Source organism: Podarcis melisellensis, assembly GCF_964234715.1.
Source record: "Podarcis melisellensis genome assembly, chromosome: 13".
Lineage (NCBI taxonomy): Eukaryota > Metazoa > Chordata > Lepidosauria > Squamata > Lacertidae > Podarcis > Podarcis melisellensis.
The window spans coordinates 26,127,404-26,142,901 of NC_138545.1; the positions used below are offsets into that span (position 1 = coordinate 26,127,404).

Genomic DNA, 15,498 nt, shown 5'->3' on the forward strand with positions numbered 1-15,498 from the left:
GAACTGATCTTATCATAATATAACTTACACCTAGTTCTCACAGAAATATAAAATGAAATGGTAAATCTATTTTTAGACTATTTCACCCCAAACTTCAAGTCTGGGCTCACATAAAAGCATTCCAGATCCCACCTGCTTTCTTGATTCATGAAGCGTTGTATATAAACATTATTAATAAATAAGTTCATCTATAGAAATACATTCTCTGATCACAGAAATTTAGCATGTCAAGTAGAAACATATAATTAAGAGCCAAAACATATACACCCCAATTAGTTTCCACATTTGTACGTGGCAAAACTGGAACACCTATTTCATATATTTTTGGGGTGATGTTTTTCCTCACAGAACTAATGACTGGTGCTTTCCCATAGAATGATGCTATATAATGATGGACATTGCTTTGAGGGGACTCCTAGTGGGAGGGAATCTGGTATCCAGAAACTAGTGTTGGCAAAAACAACCAAAACAAATGCTTGTGTTGAAGTTTCAGAGCAATTTTCACTCCCTTTTATTCATCCAAACTCAGAAAAGAATGAGTTGAACTTTCAGTCTAGTGCACATTACTCTCAGTATAGCTTAACATCTCACTATTCTGCTTGACAGCCCAGTTTTCTGTGTGCATGGAATTTATATTGTATTATTGAACATTGTGTCATTTGCGACTGCTCCTGCTGTTTAGGCTGGCATAGTCCAGAAATGGCTTTACTGTATCTTCAGTAAGGAGTGGGCTTTAAGGAGAGATTGTGAAAGTCATACTAGTGGCTGGCATGTGAGAGGATTTGAGTCCTACTGTCAGTTGAGGCTTACTTCAGAATTCAGAATAGGGAAGGATGAAAAAAAATGATTGGTCTGCTCTTCACAATTAAAATATTTTGTGTTTCCAAATGTGATTGTGGATAAGAATGCAACTCACATGCTTCTCTAGATTTTGCAGTGCAGTTTCAATGAGAAAAGGCATATGCCAAAGATCCTTACCTGATTAAGATTTCAACTAAATACATCATGTGGATATAATAGAAGACAATGAAAAACATTGAAATAATTAAATCTATGTTAATGAAGCATCCTCATCGTCCCCCACATTATCCTCAATCTTAATGAATTCTATGAATCATCTTAAATAAAGTATTCTTTATTGCTTCCTTCACTTCTTTGTTCCTCAAACTGTATACAAGGGGGTTGACCAGTGGGGTGAGCAAAGTATAGAACAGAGAGAATACTTTCTTCAACTCACTCAGATAACTCTTGTTTGGTAATACATAGACTATCATCAGGGAGCCATAGAAGCAAGCAACGACTGTCAGGTGAGAGGAACATGTAGAAAATGCTTTTTGTTTCCCAGTGGTGGATGGGATCCTTAAAATGCTCTTGATAATACAAACATAAGAGGCCACCGTTATTAAAAGAGGGGGCAGAGTGCCTAAGGAGGAGAAAATGAAGGCTGTCATTTCAGCCACTTTGGTGTCATCACAGGAAAGTCTTATCATTGGGGTGAAATCACAGAAGAAATGGTTTATTTTGTTGGCCCCACAGAAACTCAGGTGAGATACCAAGAATATCATGACATTGATAGGTAGTGACCCACTGATCCATGATCCAGCAATTAGCAGAAAGCAAATTCTTCCATTCATGAGTATTGCATAATGCAACGGCTTACATATTGCTAAGTAGCGATCATAAGACATCACTGCTAGAAAGTAGCATTCTGTAGTTGCAAGAAGCCCAAAGAAATACAGCTGTGCAAAACATCCATTAATAGAAATGGTTCTGTCCCCAGTCAGAAAACTGACCAGCATCCTGGGCATGACAGTTGAGCTGTAACAAGTCTCCAGGCATGACAGGTTTCCCAGGAAGAAATACATGGGTGTGTGAAGATGTTGATCAAGAATCACTAGCATAATAATGAGGATGTTTCCAGCCATGGTTGCAAGGTAGATTGGTAGAAACAGTATGAAAAGTTGTATCGGTACATCATCACTATTGAAGTCCAGGAGAATAAATGCCACAGGGGCTGTCTGATTTCCTTCTTCTCGTTTCATGTTGAAGTGTATCTAAATAAGAGCAGGCAGTGTTAATAAAGCTTTGCACTTGTAGAAATGATGCAGGAGTTTCTTTAACTCAGCATATGGGCAGGGATGGTAGGCTGAGCAAACTACATTATATATAGGTTAAATAAACCATTCTTCTATATTATGAAGTTGACATTCAAATCATTACGACATGTAATTATTTGCTAAGACTGTAGTCCTGTCAATGCGTAGAAACTTTGCAGGTGGGAATCACATTAGAAGAGAAAAGTCTTTCTGTTTCTACTCAGCACCTATTGAGCGTGATTCCATTTCACTTATTTTACAAAAGAAACGCTGCATTTCAATTGCATTCAGTCCTTTAACATTATCTGCAGTTAAAGCCCAAAAACAACAATCCAGATAAATTGATGTTTACATTTAAGGATGGGATTTGTGGAAAATTCTCATTGTTCTTTGCTTTCAGTGTCAGTTTCACCAATAAATTATGTAACTCATTGGTTTCTCAGGGATATTTCTACCAATTATAGCTCACATTCATTAGTCAGCAGAACAGATAAAGGGCTGCTTTCAAGTTCATGGTGAGGCAAAACTTATGTGAATGCTATGCATCAGCTGCTTCAATTTCTATGCTGGCAGCAACTAAAGTAAATAGTATGTTTGTATGGATAATTTCAATAAAGGAGCTTACATAGCTCATCTGTGCAAGTTCTGTTTTAAAGAATACAGCAGCATGCAAGAGCTTACCAGTATCTAGACACACAAATCCATATGCACATTTAGAGGCATCTTAATTTCTAATATCATCCAGAATTGATCTCATTGGCAAGCAGATGGCAACAAATATAATGTAGTATGAAATAAAGGAGAAGGTGAAGTTCTGCCAATTGCGTGACCAGGCAGTGACAGCCCCAGCCCCTAGGGATCGTAAGGAAAGAATACAGACTCTGACAATGTTATATGGAATTAAAATTAGGCTACAGCTTTATTAAACTTCTGAATGTAGGAAGACCTTGGATTAGGCTGTGGGCGTGTATACCTCCCAACCCCCCCAGCCGGGGGGAACTGGGGCTCATCAGGGTAAATGGGATATGGGGGTGCTCTGCGAGACATAAGTGTAGCAGGCAGCCCAGCCCATATCCCCACACGCAGGGTAGTTTACTGACAACCTTTCAGTGTATGTCCAGTGACACCCATTATATATAATCCCTTTAAGAGGGGACCCTGGAATTGCCGCTGGTGGGGGGTGAATCACCACTTCAGGACCCCCCCCCCATAAAGGGAAGAAAAGACTAAAGGATTCCACCCAAGGCCATAACCGCCAAAGTTGTGATGAACTGCTACAGGGAAGACAAAACCTGCCAATGCAGGAAAATTCCTTCACTGTCCTTCAACAGCAAGCAGTCAAAGACCATAGCAGTGCCTGCTAAACATGAAGAAAAAATTAACCTGCAAAAAAGAGAACATTAAACTAAGGGAGGGTGAATCTCCTAAGCCAACTGCCTGGATACTGTCGGTGCCACCTCCCAGCAATGAAACTTGACTACTGAGGCTGGGCATGAACCTCCAAAAATTAACACTGAGAGGCAGGCCAGTATCTGTTTGCCAGTAAGTTCCCTGGGAACTGCAGCAACATGTGCAGTCCTGCAAAGGGCACCCACAATGTAAAGTGTGAGTGCTCACTATCAAACTTAAGAACTGTCTGATAAAAGAGCCTAAATGATTGAAAATACATACTTCTTCACCAACAGACTCAAAAACTATTTGGAACACCTCCAGATGACCTATTTGTTGAGTATTCATCCTAATTTGTTTGCACATAGTTTATTCAGGGTTGGATTTATTGAGCATTTGTTTTCATTTGTTTGTCAGGCTGTAATAAAACAATGAATGTTCACCTTGATTTCCTGTTAATAATTAATTCATCGAAATATTGGTGTATTACTCCATTGTCAAACTATAAAACCAGTTGAAAACCGTAGAACTCAATGTCAGTTTTCATGATGTTTCTGCATCTTGAAAGTGAGCATTTCTGATTACATTTTCTCTGTGCATCCATTTAATGAATGAACAACTACAAGGGCGTGTGTGTGTCTGTGCACACACGTGTGTGTGTGTGACAGAAAGAGAGAGAGAGAGAGAGAGAGAGAGAGAGAGAGAGAGAGCGCGCGCGCACTGGAAAGATGATAAACAAAATGTGAAAAAGAGAAATATGAAAACTGTAGTCAGTCACTATGATTATTGCATGACATTCCTGTGACTGGAGTCAAGATTATGCCTGAGCATGATCTGCTGGTCAGTCTTGCTGCTATTGATGCCGCTGCAGTCTCACACCTCTCCTGCCTCTAGCACTGAGTTCCTGGTTCCTATGTTTGTGTGTTAGAGCAGTCTGAGATATTACCTGTTATCATCCTGATGCTCTGTCAAATAAAATTATTTAATTTAAACAGCTGAAATCTAAATGGGAATTGAAAAATAAATATAAAAGAATACTTCACCCAGGCTGTTATCAGGTCACAGGCAAAGACTGTTCAGGAATCGTGGAGCATGGGAATAGTTGGACACATAACATAATTTCTGTTGATCTTCATCAGTTGTATGTTAGGTAGAAGCCATTATATTAGTGAAACATCATTATATCCAACACTTCAAAGCTGCTTAGGTGTCTCTGACACCTTGAAAATCTTGCCCTATACTGAAAATGTGGATGAATCTTTTGCGAGATCCCTCCCCCTGCATAATACAATTAATCTATAGGTCATATATATATATATCCAAACCAATTAATCAACCTGAAAAAATCTCAGTAAGAAATGTAAAAGAAGAAGTAAACACTAAAGCCATTAGGGAAATTAATGAGTAAAGTAGAAATTCCTAACAATCAAGAATCAACAAAAGCAAGAAAAAAATAGAAGACACTCAAGGGAGGGAGAGCAATAAATGCACTTAAGATAATGAGGAAAAATGTATTATTATGTATGTTTGGGGTGAGTGGGGGGGCATATGAATGAAAGAAAGAGATGTGTCTGAGGGGGAAACAAGGGGGTGCATACCCCTAAATATTTTGTGAATCTTTGTACTTTTGTCCATTTACTGTATTTATTTTTCCTGATTTGAACTATAAAATGAGAGAACTCCCAAACATTTTTTTAAGCGGGAAAAAGCACTGATGAGGAGTTTCATGTAACTCACCCTGACAGCTTTCCTTGAAGGGATAAGAGGGGATAAAATGGTCAACAAAAAAGAATGAGGTAAGCAAAAAGCAAAAATTCACATGAGGAGTCCTCTAGCAATCCAGTAAAGCTCAGGTAGTTAGCAATGGAAGACCAAGGCAACAACAGCAATCCTTTCTGGTTGTAAGCAAGCAATATTTGTGACATTGCATGGTCATGGGATACATTCATTGAGGCATCCACCCTAGCTTCCGATTTCACAATTCTGTGGCAACATGCCATAGTCTTAACTCTCATCTTAAAATGGCAGGTTGTTCCCCCCTTTTCTTTCTTATCATTGAATTATTTAGACATGAAGAAGAAAATTATGTGATCTGGCTGAGAGTGCAACAAATGTGATATTTACATGACCAAAAAATCCAATAAATAGGTCATGAGAATACTGGTAAATTCTATAGCTATTTCCAGATAATTTTATTTTACCAAACAAGTTTTTCTGTAGCTGACTTGTGGCTAAACAAACACACTGGCTCTGGTGTGGGTGTTGGATGCTTACAGCAGGGAAGGAAAATCTATGGCCCTCCAGGTGTGTCTGCATGACAGCTCCAATAACCCCTGACCTATGCTTATTGGATCTGACAAAAGTTGGAACCTAACAATATCTGGAAGGCAACAGTTTTCAATCCTTGGACTCCAGCTACTACACAAGATTATTAGCCGAAAGCAGGTGTCATTTGCATACCCAGGCACATGATGCCTGCTACCTGGTGCAGGGTCTCAGTATGAAATAAGACATAGGACATTGATGTTGGGTGGAAATTGTCAAAACTTTTATTGATTGCAGATGGAATAGGCTTTGGCCAAAGTCATTGGGTATGTATCTGGTATCAAGCAGCCCGACTGCTGGTTGATAAGTAGGTGTAGAAAGGGGGGGTCAACTGCCAGGGCCACCTTTGTGAAGGTTGCTATGGCCTGTTGGCCCCTGTGTGGGCTCTCAGACAGAGACAGCCCCTCCCTGGCCCCTTTACCTGATCAGCTAAGTATACAGCCCAATGCCTTAACCGCCAAAGCTGTGATGTTTTCTATGAGATAGGTGAAAATCTACAGACCAGCCAATTTGTCTGCCGGAAAAATCCTCCCTGGCCTTGAATATGGTGACCACATATACCATAGCAAGGTCCACATTGTCCTGCCCACACATCTTTGGACAGGACTACATACAGGCTATATACAAATGGGAGAGTGGGTGGTGAATCCTGTGGTAAGGTTCAAAAGGGGAGAGGTTCAGGGTGTGCCCCCCTGTTTAAGGCACTGCAACCCTGCCCATAGAGGTGACCTCACTGGCTAATATTTTTATCTCCCTGAATATCCCTGTGAGTGGTACTGTTAGCCACCCATCCTAGAAAAAACCAAAAAAATCCAAAACCCAGTGACCCTGATTTCACTGCTCATGAATGGGACAAAGAAATACAGGTGAGGTTCAACTTAACCCTAGATCATGACATTGTTTATTATTGTTATGTTTTGATCAGCCTCTGCTTCCTCATTAATATTTCCTGTGGGATTAGAGTTTTGCTTAAGTCTAACAGGATGCCCCAGTGGTTTTTCTCCTAATTTCCCTTCTTCCTTGGAGACTCTTGTGCCATTGATTATCATGCTTGTAGTTTAAACTCATCCTTACTGAAATTAATAGTCTGTAAATTAACAGGCCATGAGGCAGTCGATATTTAAAAGAATTGAAATCATTCCAAAAGACATTTATTTTTTTAGTAACGAACTTTAAACGAAATGCTTTAAAGTGGCATGCTGCAATGCTGTGAGGAATCTAATTGGATGTCTTGTCAGCAAACCACAGACTTAATAACTTCTCCAACTGTAAAATCCCAGATTATGGGCAAAGTATAAGGTAGGATGAATAATGAAGGAAAAGATGAAAACTGAGACAGCAGTAATAATATTTCTCTTTAATAAATGTTGGAATGGATGAAAATGCAGGACTGGGTCAGCACTGCTTTTAAAATTGTCCCATGTGACAAAAGCAACAGGAGAAATGAGACATATCTAAAGAGATTTATCATTGTTCGAAGTTAAAAGAAAGGTGCAAAAATTAGAGACCTTTAAGGTCAACTGGTTCTTTTTCTAGTGGGAGAATTAATCACATTCTTACTTTTTTAAATTTCCCATGGAAATCAAGAGGTCTTTTAACTAATGTATGATGATGCTTATGAGTCCTGCTCTCAAGATCCAGAGTAGGAGAAAACAGGAGAGACTGGGAAGACCTGCATTCAAGCTCCTATGTATGTAGCCCCATTTGCAGGGACAATATTTTTTGGCTATTTCTTCAGGTGATGGTAATATGTGGAGCTTGTTTTGTTTTGCTTTGCTTTTAGAAGCATAGTTTAGCCTCCTCTCTCAAGAAAAAGTAGTGGCTCTTTTCTGAGTCTGGAGAGCTAACGTTTCTCCATAATGCCTCTTGTCTTTCAAGTAGAGATATTTCCCATTCTGCATCTGTAATGGAATTGTTTCAAACATGTCTTTAATACATTAATTAATTAATTAATTTTATTACTTATGTGTTTGTTGCCCTAGGTGCCTTTAGAAGGAAGGGTGGAATATCACAGCAGCAGCAACAACAACAGCTAAGCTGTAGCACACTGCAGAGAATGTTGCTGTGCATCAGAATGTTGTTGTGCATCAGTACCATTCACATCATTGAGTTTTAAGACTCATTGCTTTGATTGCTCTTCTGAATGGTGAAATTGAAGGCCAACCCATAATATTTGCAATATTGTGTTCCTCTCTTATTTGCCCCAGATTATATGTCTGAATATGTTTTACCCAAAGATGCAACTTCTAAGCAGCTCCAATAAGGAAAATCAACCTAATGTGACCGAGTTTGTCCTTATAGGATTTAGTAATCTCAGAGAGCTGCAAATTCTTCTCTTCTTGCTTTTTCTGCTTTTCTACATGGTTACCTTGGTTGGGAACATTCTCATTGTCATGCTTGTTATAGCTGATAAACATCTTCATACCCCCATGTACTTCTTCCTTGGGAATTTTTCTGGCCTAGAGACCTGCTATAGTTCTACTATTCTGCCCAAGACTCTGGCCAGCCTTTTAACTGGTGACAGATCTATTCAGTTCAATCTCTGCTTTGTTCAGCACTATTTCTTTGCATCATTTGGGGCAGCTGAGTGCTATCTCTTATCTGTGATGTCCTATGATCGCTATTTAGCTATATGCCAACCCTTGCATTATGCAACCCATATGAATGGTAAGTTCTGTGTGAAGTTAGTTGGTGTCTCTTTCATCAGTGGATTTCTGGCTATTTCCATAACAATAATATTAGTGTCCAGGTTAGCTTTCTGTGGCCCCAATGAAATAAATCATTTCTTTTGTGATGTCTTTCCACTCATAGAATTGTCTTGCAGTGACACTAGTCTTTTGAGGATTTTGATATTCCTTGTCGCTTCTGTATTCACCGTTCCTCCATTTTTGCTGACATTGATATCATATGCTTCCATTATCACTGCCATATTGAGAATCAAGTCCACCAGTGGCAGACAAAAGGCCTTTTCTACTTGCTCATCTCATCTTATTGTGGTCACAATTTTCTATTCCACAATAGCCATTGTCTATGTGTTACCAAACACTGTCACACTGAGAGACCTTAACAAAGTATTCTCTGTTTTCTATGCTGTCCTGACTCCCATGATAAATCCACTTGTCTACAGCCTGAGAAACAAAGAAGTAAAGAAGGCACTGAAGAGACAAATCCGTCAGTTGCTTGTAGATACATAGCTCAAACAAGATGAATCCATATGTTTTCATGTACCAAATAGGAAATTGGATTTTATCAGACTGTATCTAAATAAATAAATAAATAAATAAATAAATAAATAAATAAATCACTGCTCAATTTCAAAACCAGTTTATCTTGACACATGGGAAACATTATCCCAATCTTTCACGTGAACGCAGATTTACCCACCATGGAGAAAGTGGAAAGAAATAAGATTCACACACATACTCTCATAATACTCTCATAATGTTGGAACAGGGGTCATCCAATTAAGTTGAAGGGTGGGTGATTCAGGACAAGTAAAAGGATACACTTTCATACAGCACACAGTTTAACTATAATGGCCATTCACCAATCCAGCAGTGGGCAACGTTTGTGACCCGGTGCAAGGTTCTCCCATCATCCCACAGCCATGCCTCTTTCTTCCTGCCCATTGCCATGTCCCCCACAGCTGTCACAGTGGCCTCTGGGTTCCCACCAAACCCAGATTCAAATTCAGTCAATCTGCAGGGGCCGGGGGCTGGGGTTAGAGGTGCAGACTATGCCAAGGGAAATTTCACTCTGGTCCGCTTGTATAAAAGGGGGCCAAAGCAATCAGTGGCATGAATCTACCAACTCTTTTAGGGATGACAGGGAAGGACATAAGAAGGAAAGACTTTAAACTTTTCCAATATGCTGTAACGGCAGCCAGAATCCTGTTGGCCCAGAAGTGGAAACAAGAGGAGATACCGACGATAGAAGAATGGAGACTAAAACTGATAGACTATGCGGAACTGGACAAACTAACCGGAAAAATTAGATATGCTAAAGACCCAAAGTTAATCGAGGACTGGGGAAAATTGGTAGATTATCTGAAAAATATATGTGGTATGAACACAACGTTAGTGGGTTTTCAAGAGGCACTGTAAAAAACCAAATAAGTATTGTTTATCAAAAATAATGGGATTAAGGAGTAACAATGGCAATATAAAAAAAGGGAATGCGTACTAAAGATACATAAATGGATGACTCTCAGAGACGCTGAAGGAAGTTCAAAACAGACACAATTTGTTGTATTCGGGTTAAAATGTATAACTGGTGGAAAATTAATAAAAAAATTATTGGAAAAAAAAGAATCTACCAACTTATAATGTGGTGATAAAGCATTCATGCTGAATTTACATATCATTTAATATTGACTAGTAATTAACATAGTGACTGTTGCAGAATTAATGAATTAAGCCAGGTAGGCAAACAGTCAGCCAAATCTGAGTGCATCATCCGAGTTCTTTGCCTCTTGTGTTAGAATGCCTTCAAGGTAACATTTCATTCTCAGTGGTGGCAGCTTGGGGTTTGGATCCTGAACCCATCAAGGCCATGGCATTCCAAAGCGTAGAAGGGTTACATCCAGTGAAGTCAGCAGTCACTTATGAGTTTCCTGTGACCATTCCTTTCCAGGTATGCCCAACAAGCATGTATGGATCCTTGGCCACAGTATCTTACTTTTGACTGGTGTCCACACAGCTGCAAATCAATGGGGAAACACCTGAGCATCCACCCACAAGTCCGCGTATCCTGGATGGGCCAAAGTGAGATATGTTGGGATTCCCTCATGTGAAAGATGCAGTGTCCATCTGGCTGAGTAGTCCCAGCCATACTGGGTAACTTCAAATCGATAAAAACATAGCAAAACATTGAAAGAGGGATTAGACAAAAAAATGGGATTAGACCCTCCCCTCCAGCATGGAATATTTGTTCATATACCCCCGGGTTTACAGCAGTATATAAATTCAATCAATCAATCAATCAATAAAATATTATATTTGATGGCTATATGCTAGTTTGCCTCTGAACATCAGTTACTTGGGTTTAGGAGAAGAAGGATGCTACTGCACTTATGCCTTGCTTGTAGGCTTCCCATATTAATCTGGTAATTTGAATGCTGGACTCTGATCTCATTGACCTTGGCTCTCATTATCTTTTTAAGTAATCATACTGTTGCACCCCACCCCAATCTCAGAGGGGGTTCCAAATGGCTTGCCCAGGGTTTGTGTTTTCTTTTAGAAAATGAGGCATAGCAGAGACTGTGGTGTCATTTATGGTTCATTTATACATATGAGTAGCCTGAGTCTAGCCTGATGGAGGGATTCACAGCATTGACACTCCAAGAGGGTCCTATTCCTCTCATAGCTGTAGCCCTGGATTCAAGCAGACATCAGACATCATGCTGCCTTTCAGCCTGCAGCTTTCCTTCTCAGTCACATCACAGCAAACTCCAATCCTAAATTTGAAATTTCTAACTCACCTTGCTCCTAATTCTCTCTACTCTAAGCCGTCTTTACCTGAAGAGTGAGGGACTCCACTCACTTGCCATCCCACAATGGGTCCCTCTGATCCACTGTTCTCTTTGTTACATTCATTAGAAGATGCAGATTCTTCCATACACAGCAAATTTCCTCTGGGGATTTCATATTTTCCCCTTGTGGTTCCAAGGGACTGTTGATGTTGCTGAATACTGTTTTAAAATAGGCATCTTATCCATAGCAAGAGCTATGCAAAGGAATATGTTTAAAAATAGGGAGCGAGCTGTTCTCTACAACAAACAATTGCTTTCAAGTCGATTGTAGTTTTATATCTGTCATTTCTAGATATATAGTTTTTTGGGGGGTGTTATTGGACTGGATCTATGAATTTGAAAGCAACAGGCTTTCCACATGGAAGAAAAACATGACAGTAAGTAAAACCAGTGTGTTAAATAGAAATTTTACTTTTTGGACTGACTTCTACAGTGGAAGTGTGTGCAACATAAGTAGTGATTAAAGTGATCCACAATATTATTTATTTGGTACAGATGCAAGCTGGTGAAACCCCAGAACTGAAAAATCAAACAGCCATCAAGGAATTCATTCTGTTGGGATTCAGTCATCTTCAAAACATGAAAATTATTCTTCTACTGGTTTTTTTCCTGATCTACATCATGACCATGGCTGGGAATGTCCTCATAGTTGTGCTGGTTGTGACTGATCGACACCTTCACACTCCCATGTATTTCTTCTTGGGAAACTTATCTTGCTTGGAGTCCATGTACACTTCAGCTATATTGCCTAGAATGCTGGCTAGCTTCCTGACTGGAGACAGGACTATTTCAGTCAATGGTTGTTTTGTGCAACATTATATTTTTGCATACCTGGCAGCTGTGGAGTGTTATCTCCTTTCTGCTATGTCCTATGATCGCTATTTAGCCATATGCAAACCTCTCCATTATGCATCCCTAATGGATGGCAAGTTATGCCTCCAAATGGCAGCTGGATCTTGGGTGACTGGCTTTCTCGCTAGTACTACAACAATCATATTGATGTCAAGGTTAGTCTTCTGTGGTCCTAATGAGATTGACCATTTCTTTTGTGACACTTTCCCAGTCATGAAGTTGTCTTGCAGTGACACAGTTCTTTTAAGAATACTGATTTTAATTTTTGTATCTATATTTACCCTTCCTCCATTTACACTAACCTTAATGTCATACGTCTATATCATTACTGCCATTCTGAAGATCCCATCCATTACTGGGAGGCAAAAAGCCTTCTCCACCTGTTCCTCACACCTCACTGTGGTAACCATTTTCTATGGCACAATAGCAGCTGCATATGCCTTACCAGACTCTGCCACCATGGGAGATGTGAACAAAGCCTTCTCTGTCTTTTACACAATCATAACACCTCTGATCAACCCTCTCATATACAGCCTAAGAAACAAGGATGTAAGGGAGTCTCTTCAGAGGTCTGCAGTTGTAGCATGGGTCAGAACTAGGGTAAAAGAGGATTCTGCAGAATGTGTAAGCAAAGAGATAGGAAAATAATAAGAAGGAAAACGGAAAGTTCTCATGAAAACCATTAAAAATAAGTGTTTACCTATCATAGCACAATAGGGAAATCAATCCTATGGGGTTGGGAAGGTAGAATCTTGGGCAGAAGAACCACCAAATCCAAAATCCTACTGACTTTGTGCCAGTAAGGGTGGAAGGTGGGGTTGACTATGCAATGGTAATTGTAGCAGATATACGTAGCTGGTCTCCTTTTGTTTGGTTTCAGGGGTTTGTCTGATTTGGGGAAGGTGGCATTTGGGTCCAAACACCTGAAATGAAATAATAGGAGAGTAAGTGCAACATTTAGTGATGTATGGAAGTGAGAGCTGGACCATCAAGAAGGCTGATCGCCGAAGAATTGATGCTTTTGAATTATGGTGCTGGAGGAGACTCTTGAGAGTCCCATGGACTGCAAGAAGATCAAACGTATCCATTCTTAAGGCAATCAGCCCTAAGTGCTCACTGGAAGGACAGATCATGAAGCTGAGACTCCAATACTTTGGCCACCTCATGAGAAGAGAAGACTCCCTGGAAAAGACCCTGATGTTGGGAAAGATAGAGGGCACAAGGAGAAGGGGACGACAGAGGACGAGATGGTTGGACAGTGTTCTCGAAGCTACAAACATGAGCCTGACCAAACTGCGGGAGGCAGTGGAAGACAAGAGTGCCTGGCGTGCTCTGGTCCATGGGGTCATGAAGAGTTGGACACGACTAAACGACTAAACAACAACAACAAGTGCAACATTGTAAAAGGGTTTCCTTTTTTAGGGAATGGGTGTGAAGCAACATACCTATTTTCTTCTCTCTCTCCCCTTCCCTCTTCCTCCTTCCCTCTAGTATTTGTAGTCATATTTAACATATAGGAATGTAAACATGAAATACCAATATAAATTAATAATCTCATATATTCATATGGAGACAATAAAATAATAAAATGGAGAAAATAAAATAACATTAAGAATACTTATTCAGTGACCTTGTCTGCTATTATATTTACAGTGTAAAGGGCTGCATAATATCTTGGAATGATAGATTCAAAAAACTATCAAACACATTCTATTTTTCAATAAATTTGTTTTCCCCCTCCCCTTGTGTTTTAATGTCAACATATTTGCTAGTAATTTTGGGGTCCTGGCATCAGCTGCAGAGCTTTGTTGGTTGCACTTTTTCTTTCTCGGGTTTGCTCTGATAAGTCCTTCCCCCCAAAAGATTTTATGGATAAAATTGCTGCCCTGGAAAAAGCACTGAAATGGCCACCCCAATTTGTTACCTGCAAATGAAGGTGAATTCGATGGCAGGATTTATTCAGTGTTTGTACTCCAGAAACTATAATATCTATAGGTTAAGTTGCATTTTTAATAAGTTTATGAAAAATGGTACTGAACTTCAGAGTTGTACTGTGTGGGAACCCTCATTAAGCAGTAATTATGGAAACTTTTTTTTCTTTTAGTAAGATTTCAATTTATTCTCCACCCAAGCAAACCATGTGTGTTCTCCCATCCACCACAAAAGCCTATGAGTGACTCTTGTGTGTATTTCAAGTATGAAGTCTAAGAGTTGTTGCAAGGAGAATCCCTGATCTGGACCTTGTGCAGAATAGAAATGCTACAAAATAAACTGCAAAAATAGACTAACACATTGTTCTTCAACAACTAGCAATGCGGCCCAGTCTTCTTTAAGTTCTTCATACAGTCCAAGGTCTAGCCTCTCACTGCTCCCAGAGAGAGATCCATACATGCAACTTGTTTGTTCATAACGCTGAGCTGACTGACTTCTTCTCCTGCTGTGAAAATAAAGTGATATCCAGTTCCAAGAGATGGGGCATCAATTAAATTAGACTGGAAATAAACCTTCACCCCTCCATGTTTCATCACCTACCTAATGCAAACCTCTGCACAGCATTTCAAATACAATGAATACAAACATAACATTTTATGAACAATAAACTTAAGTTTTTAACATGACACACTGCCCAATGGACTCTGTGTGCATCAGCATGCTATCTTGACCCTTATGAGTGGCAGGGCCTATGGAATTATTTCATTCTACTCTGCACCAAGCCAGGGCTTTTTGCTTTTTGAAGTACTGTATGTTTAAGGAAGTTTTTAAGGCTATCTGTCAAGTACAATTTAGTTGAGATCCCTGCATTGCAGGGGGTTGGACTAGATGAGCCCTGAGGGCCCTTCCAACTCTACAATTCTAAAATTCTAAATGGCTGTTGTAACGTTAAGCACATGATGCTCAGAAAAAACATGCAGTGGAAATATAGCTAACATAGGACAGGTTTTTTTTTTTAAAAAAAATGGTTAGCCTTGCCTTCTCCATCCTGCTAACCGCCACCTGCTCTGGACAACAATTCTTTTCAGCCGACATGTCCCTTGGTCAGGGGTGATAGGAATTATAGTTCAAATCATCTGGAAGGTAACAGGTTGAGAAATGCTGGTTAGCCCATGTGGCTCTATTGGGTTCTGGGAATTCCTCTGACTTGAGGAACTACATCTATCCATGTGTATGAATCACAGGGATTAGCTGATTCAAGGAGCAATTTATGACTGGGCATTGGGATATTCAGCCCCAGGCCTCTGCAGAGATGGGGGGGGGCAGTCAGGTACCCTTGCCCTGCACCTTGGAGAGCTAAGCCATATGAAGGCC

At 39.9% G+C, this 15,498-nt stretch overlaps 3 protein-coding genes across 3 annotated transcripts; 2 read left to right on the forward strand and 1 right to left on the reverse strand.

The window, feature by feature from the left end:
- Positions 1-1,097: 1,097 nt before the first annotated feature.
- LOC309355593 (olfactory receptor 5AP2-like) lies at positions 1,098-2,027 on the reverse strand (the record flags this gene model as incomplete). Its single annotated transcript, XM_081886562.1, has 1 exon — positions 1,098-2,027. Exon 1 carries the CDS (start codon positions 1,923-1,925, stop codon positions 1,098-1,100), a length of 828 nt encoding a protein of 275 aa, XP_081742688.1. The 5' UTR covers positions 1,926-2,027.
- A 6,020-nt stretch (positions 2,028-8,047) lies between these two features.
- LOC309356094 (olfactory receptor 5B21-like) lies at positions 8,048-9,004 on the forward strand (the record flags this gene model as incomplete). The annotated part of the gene is made up of 1 exon (XM_081887273.1): positions 8,048-9,004. The coding sequence occupies one exon, from the start codon at positions 8,048-8,050 to the stop codon at positions 9,002-9,004; it is 957 nt and encodes a 318-aa protein (XP_081743399.1).
- A 2,963-nt stretch (positions 9,005-11,967) lies between these two features.
- Positions 11,968-12,840, forward strand: LOC309356095 (olfactory receptor 6N1-like; the record flags this gene model as incomplete). The annotated part of the gene is made up of 1 exon (XM_081887274.1): positions 11,968-12,840. The coding sequence occupies one exon, from the start codon at positions 11,968-11,970 to the stop codon at positions 12,838-12,840; it is 873 nt and encodes a 290-aa protein (XP_081743400.1).
- Positions 12,841-15,498: the final 2,658 nt, after the last annotated feature.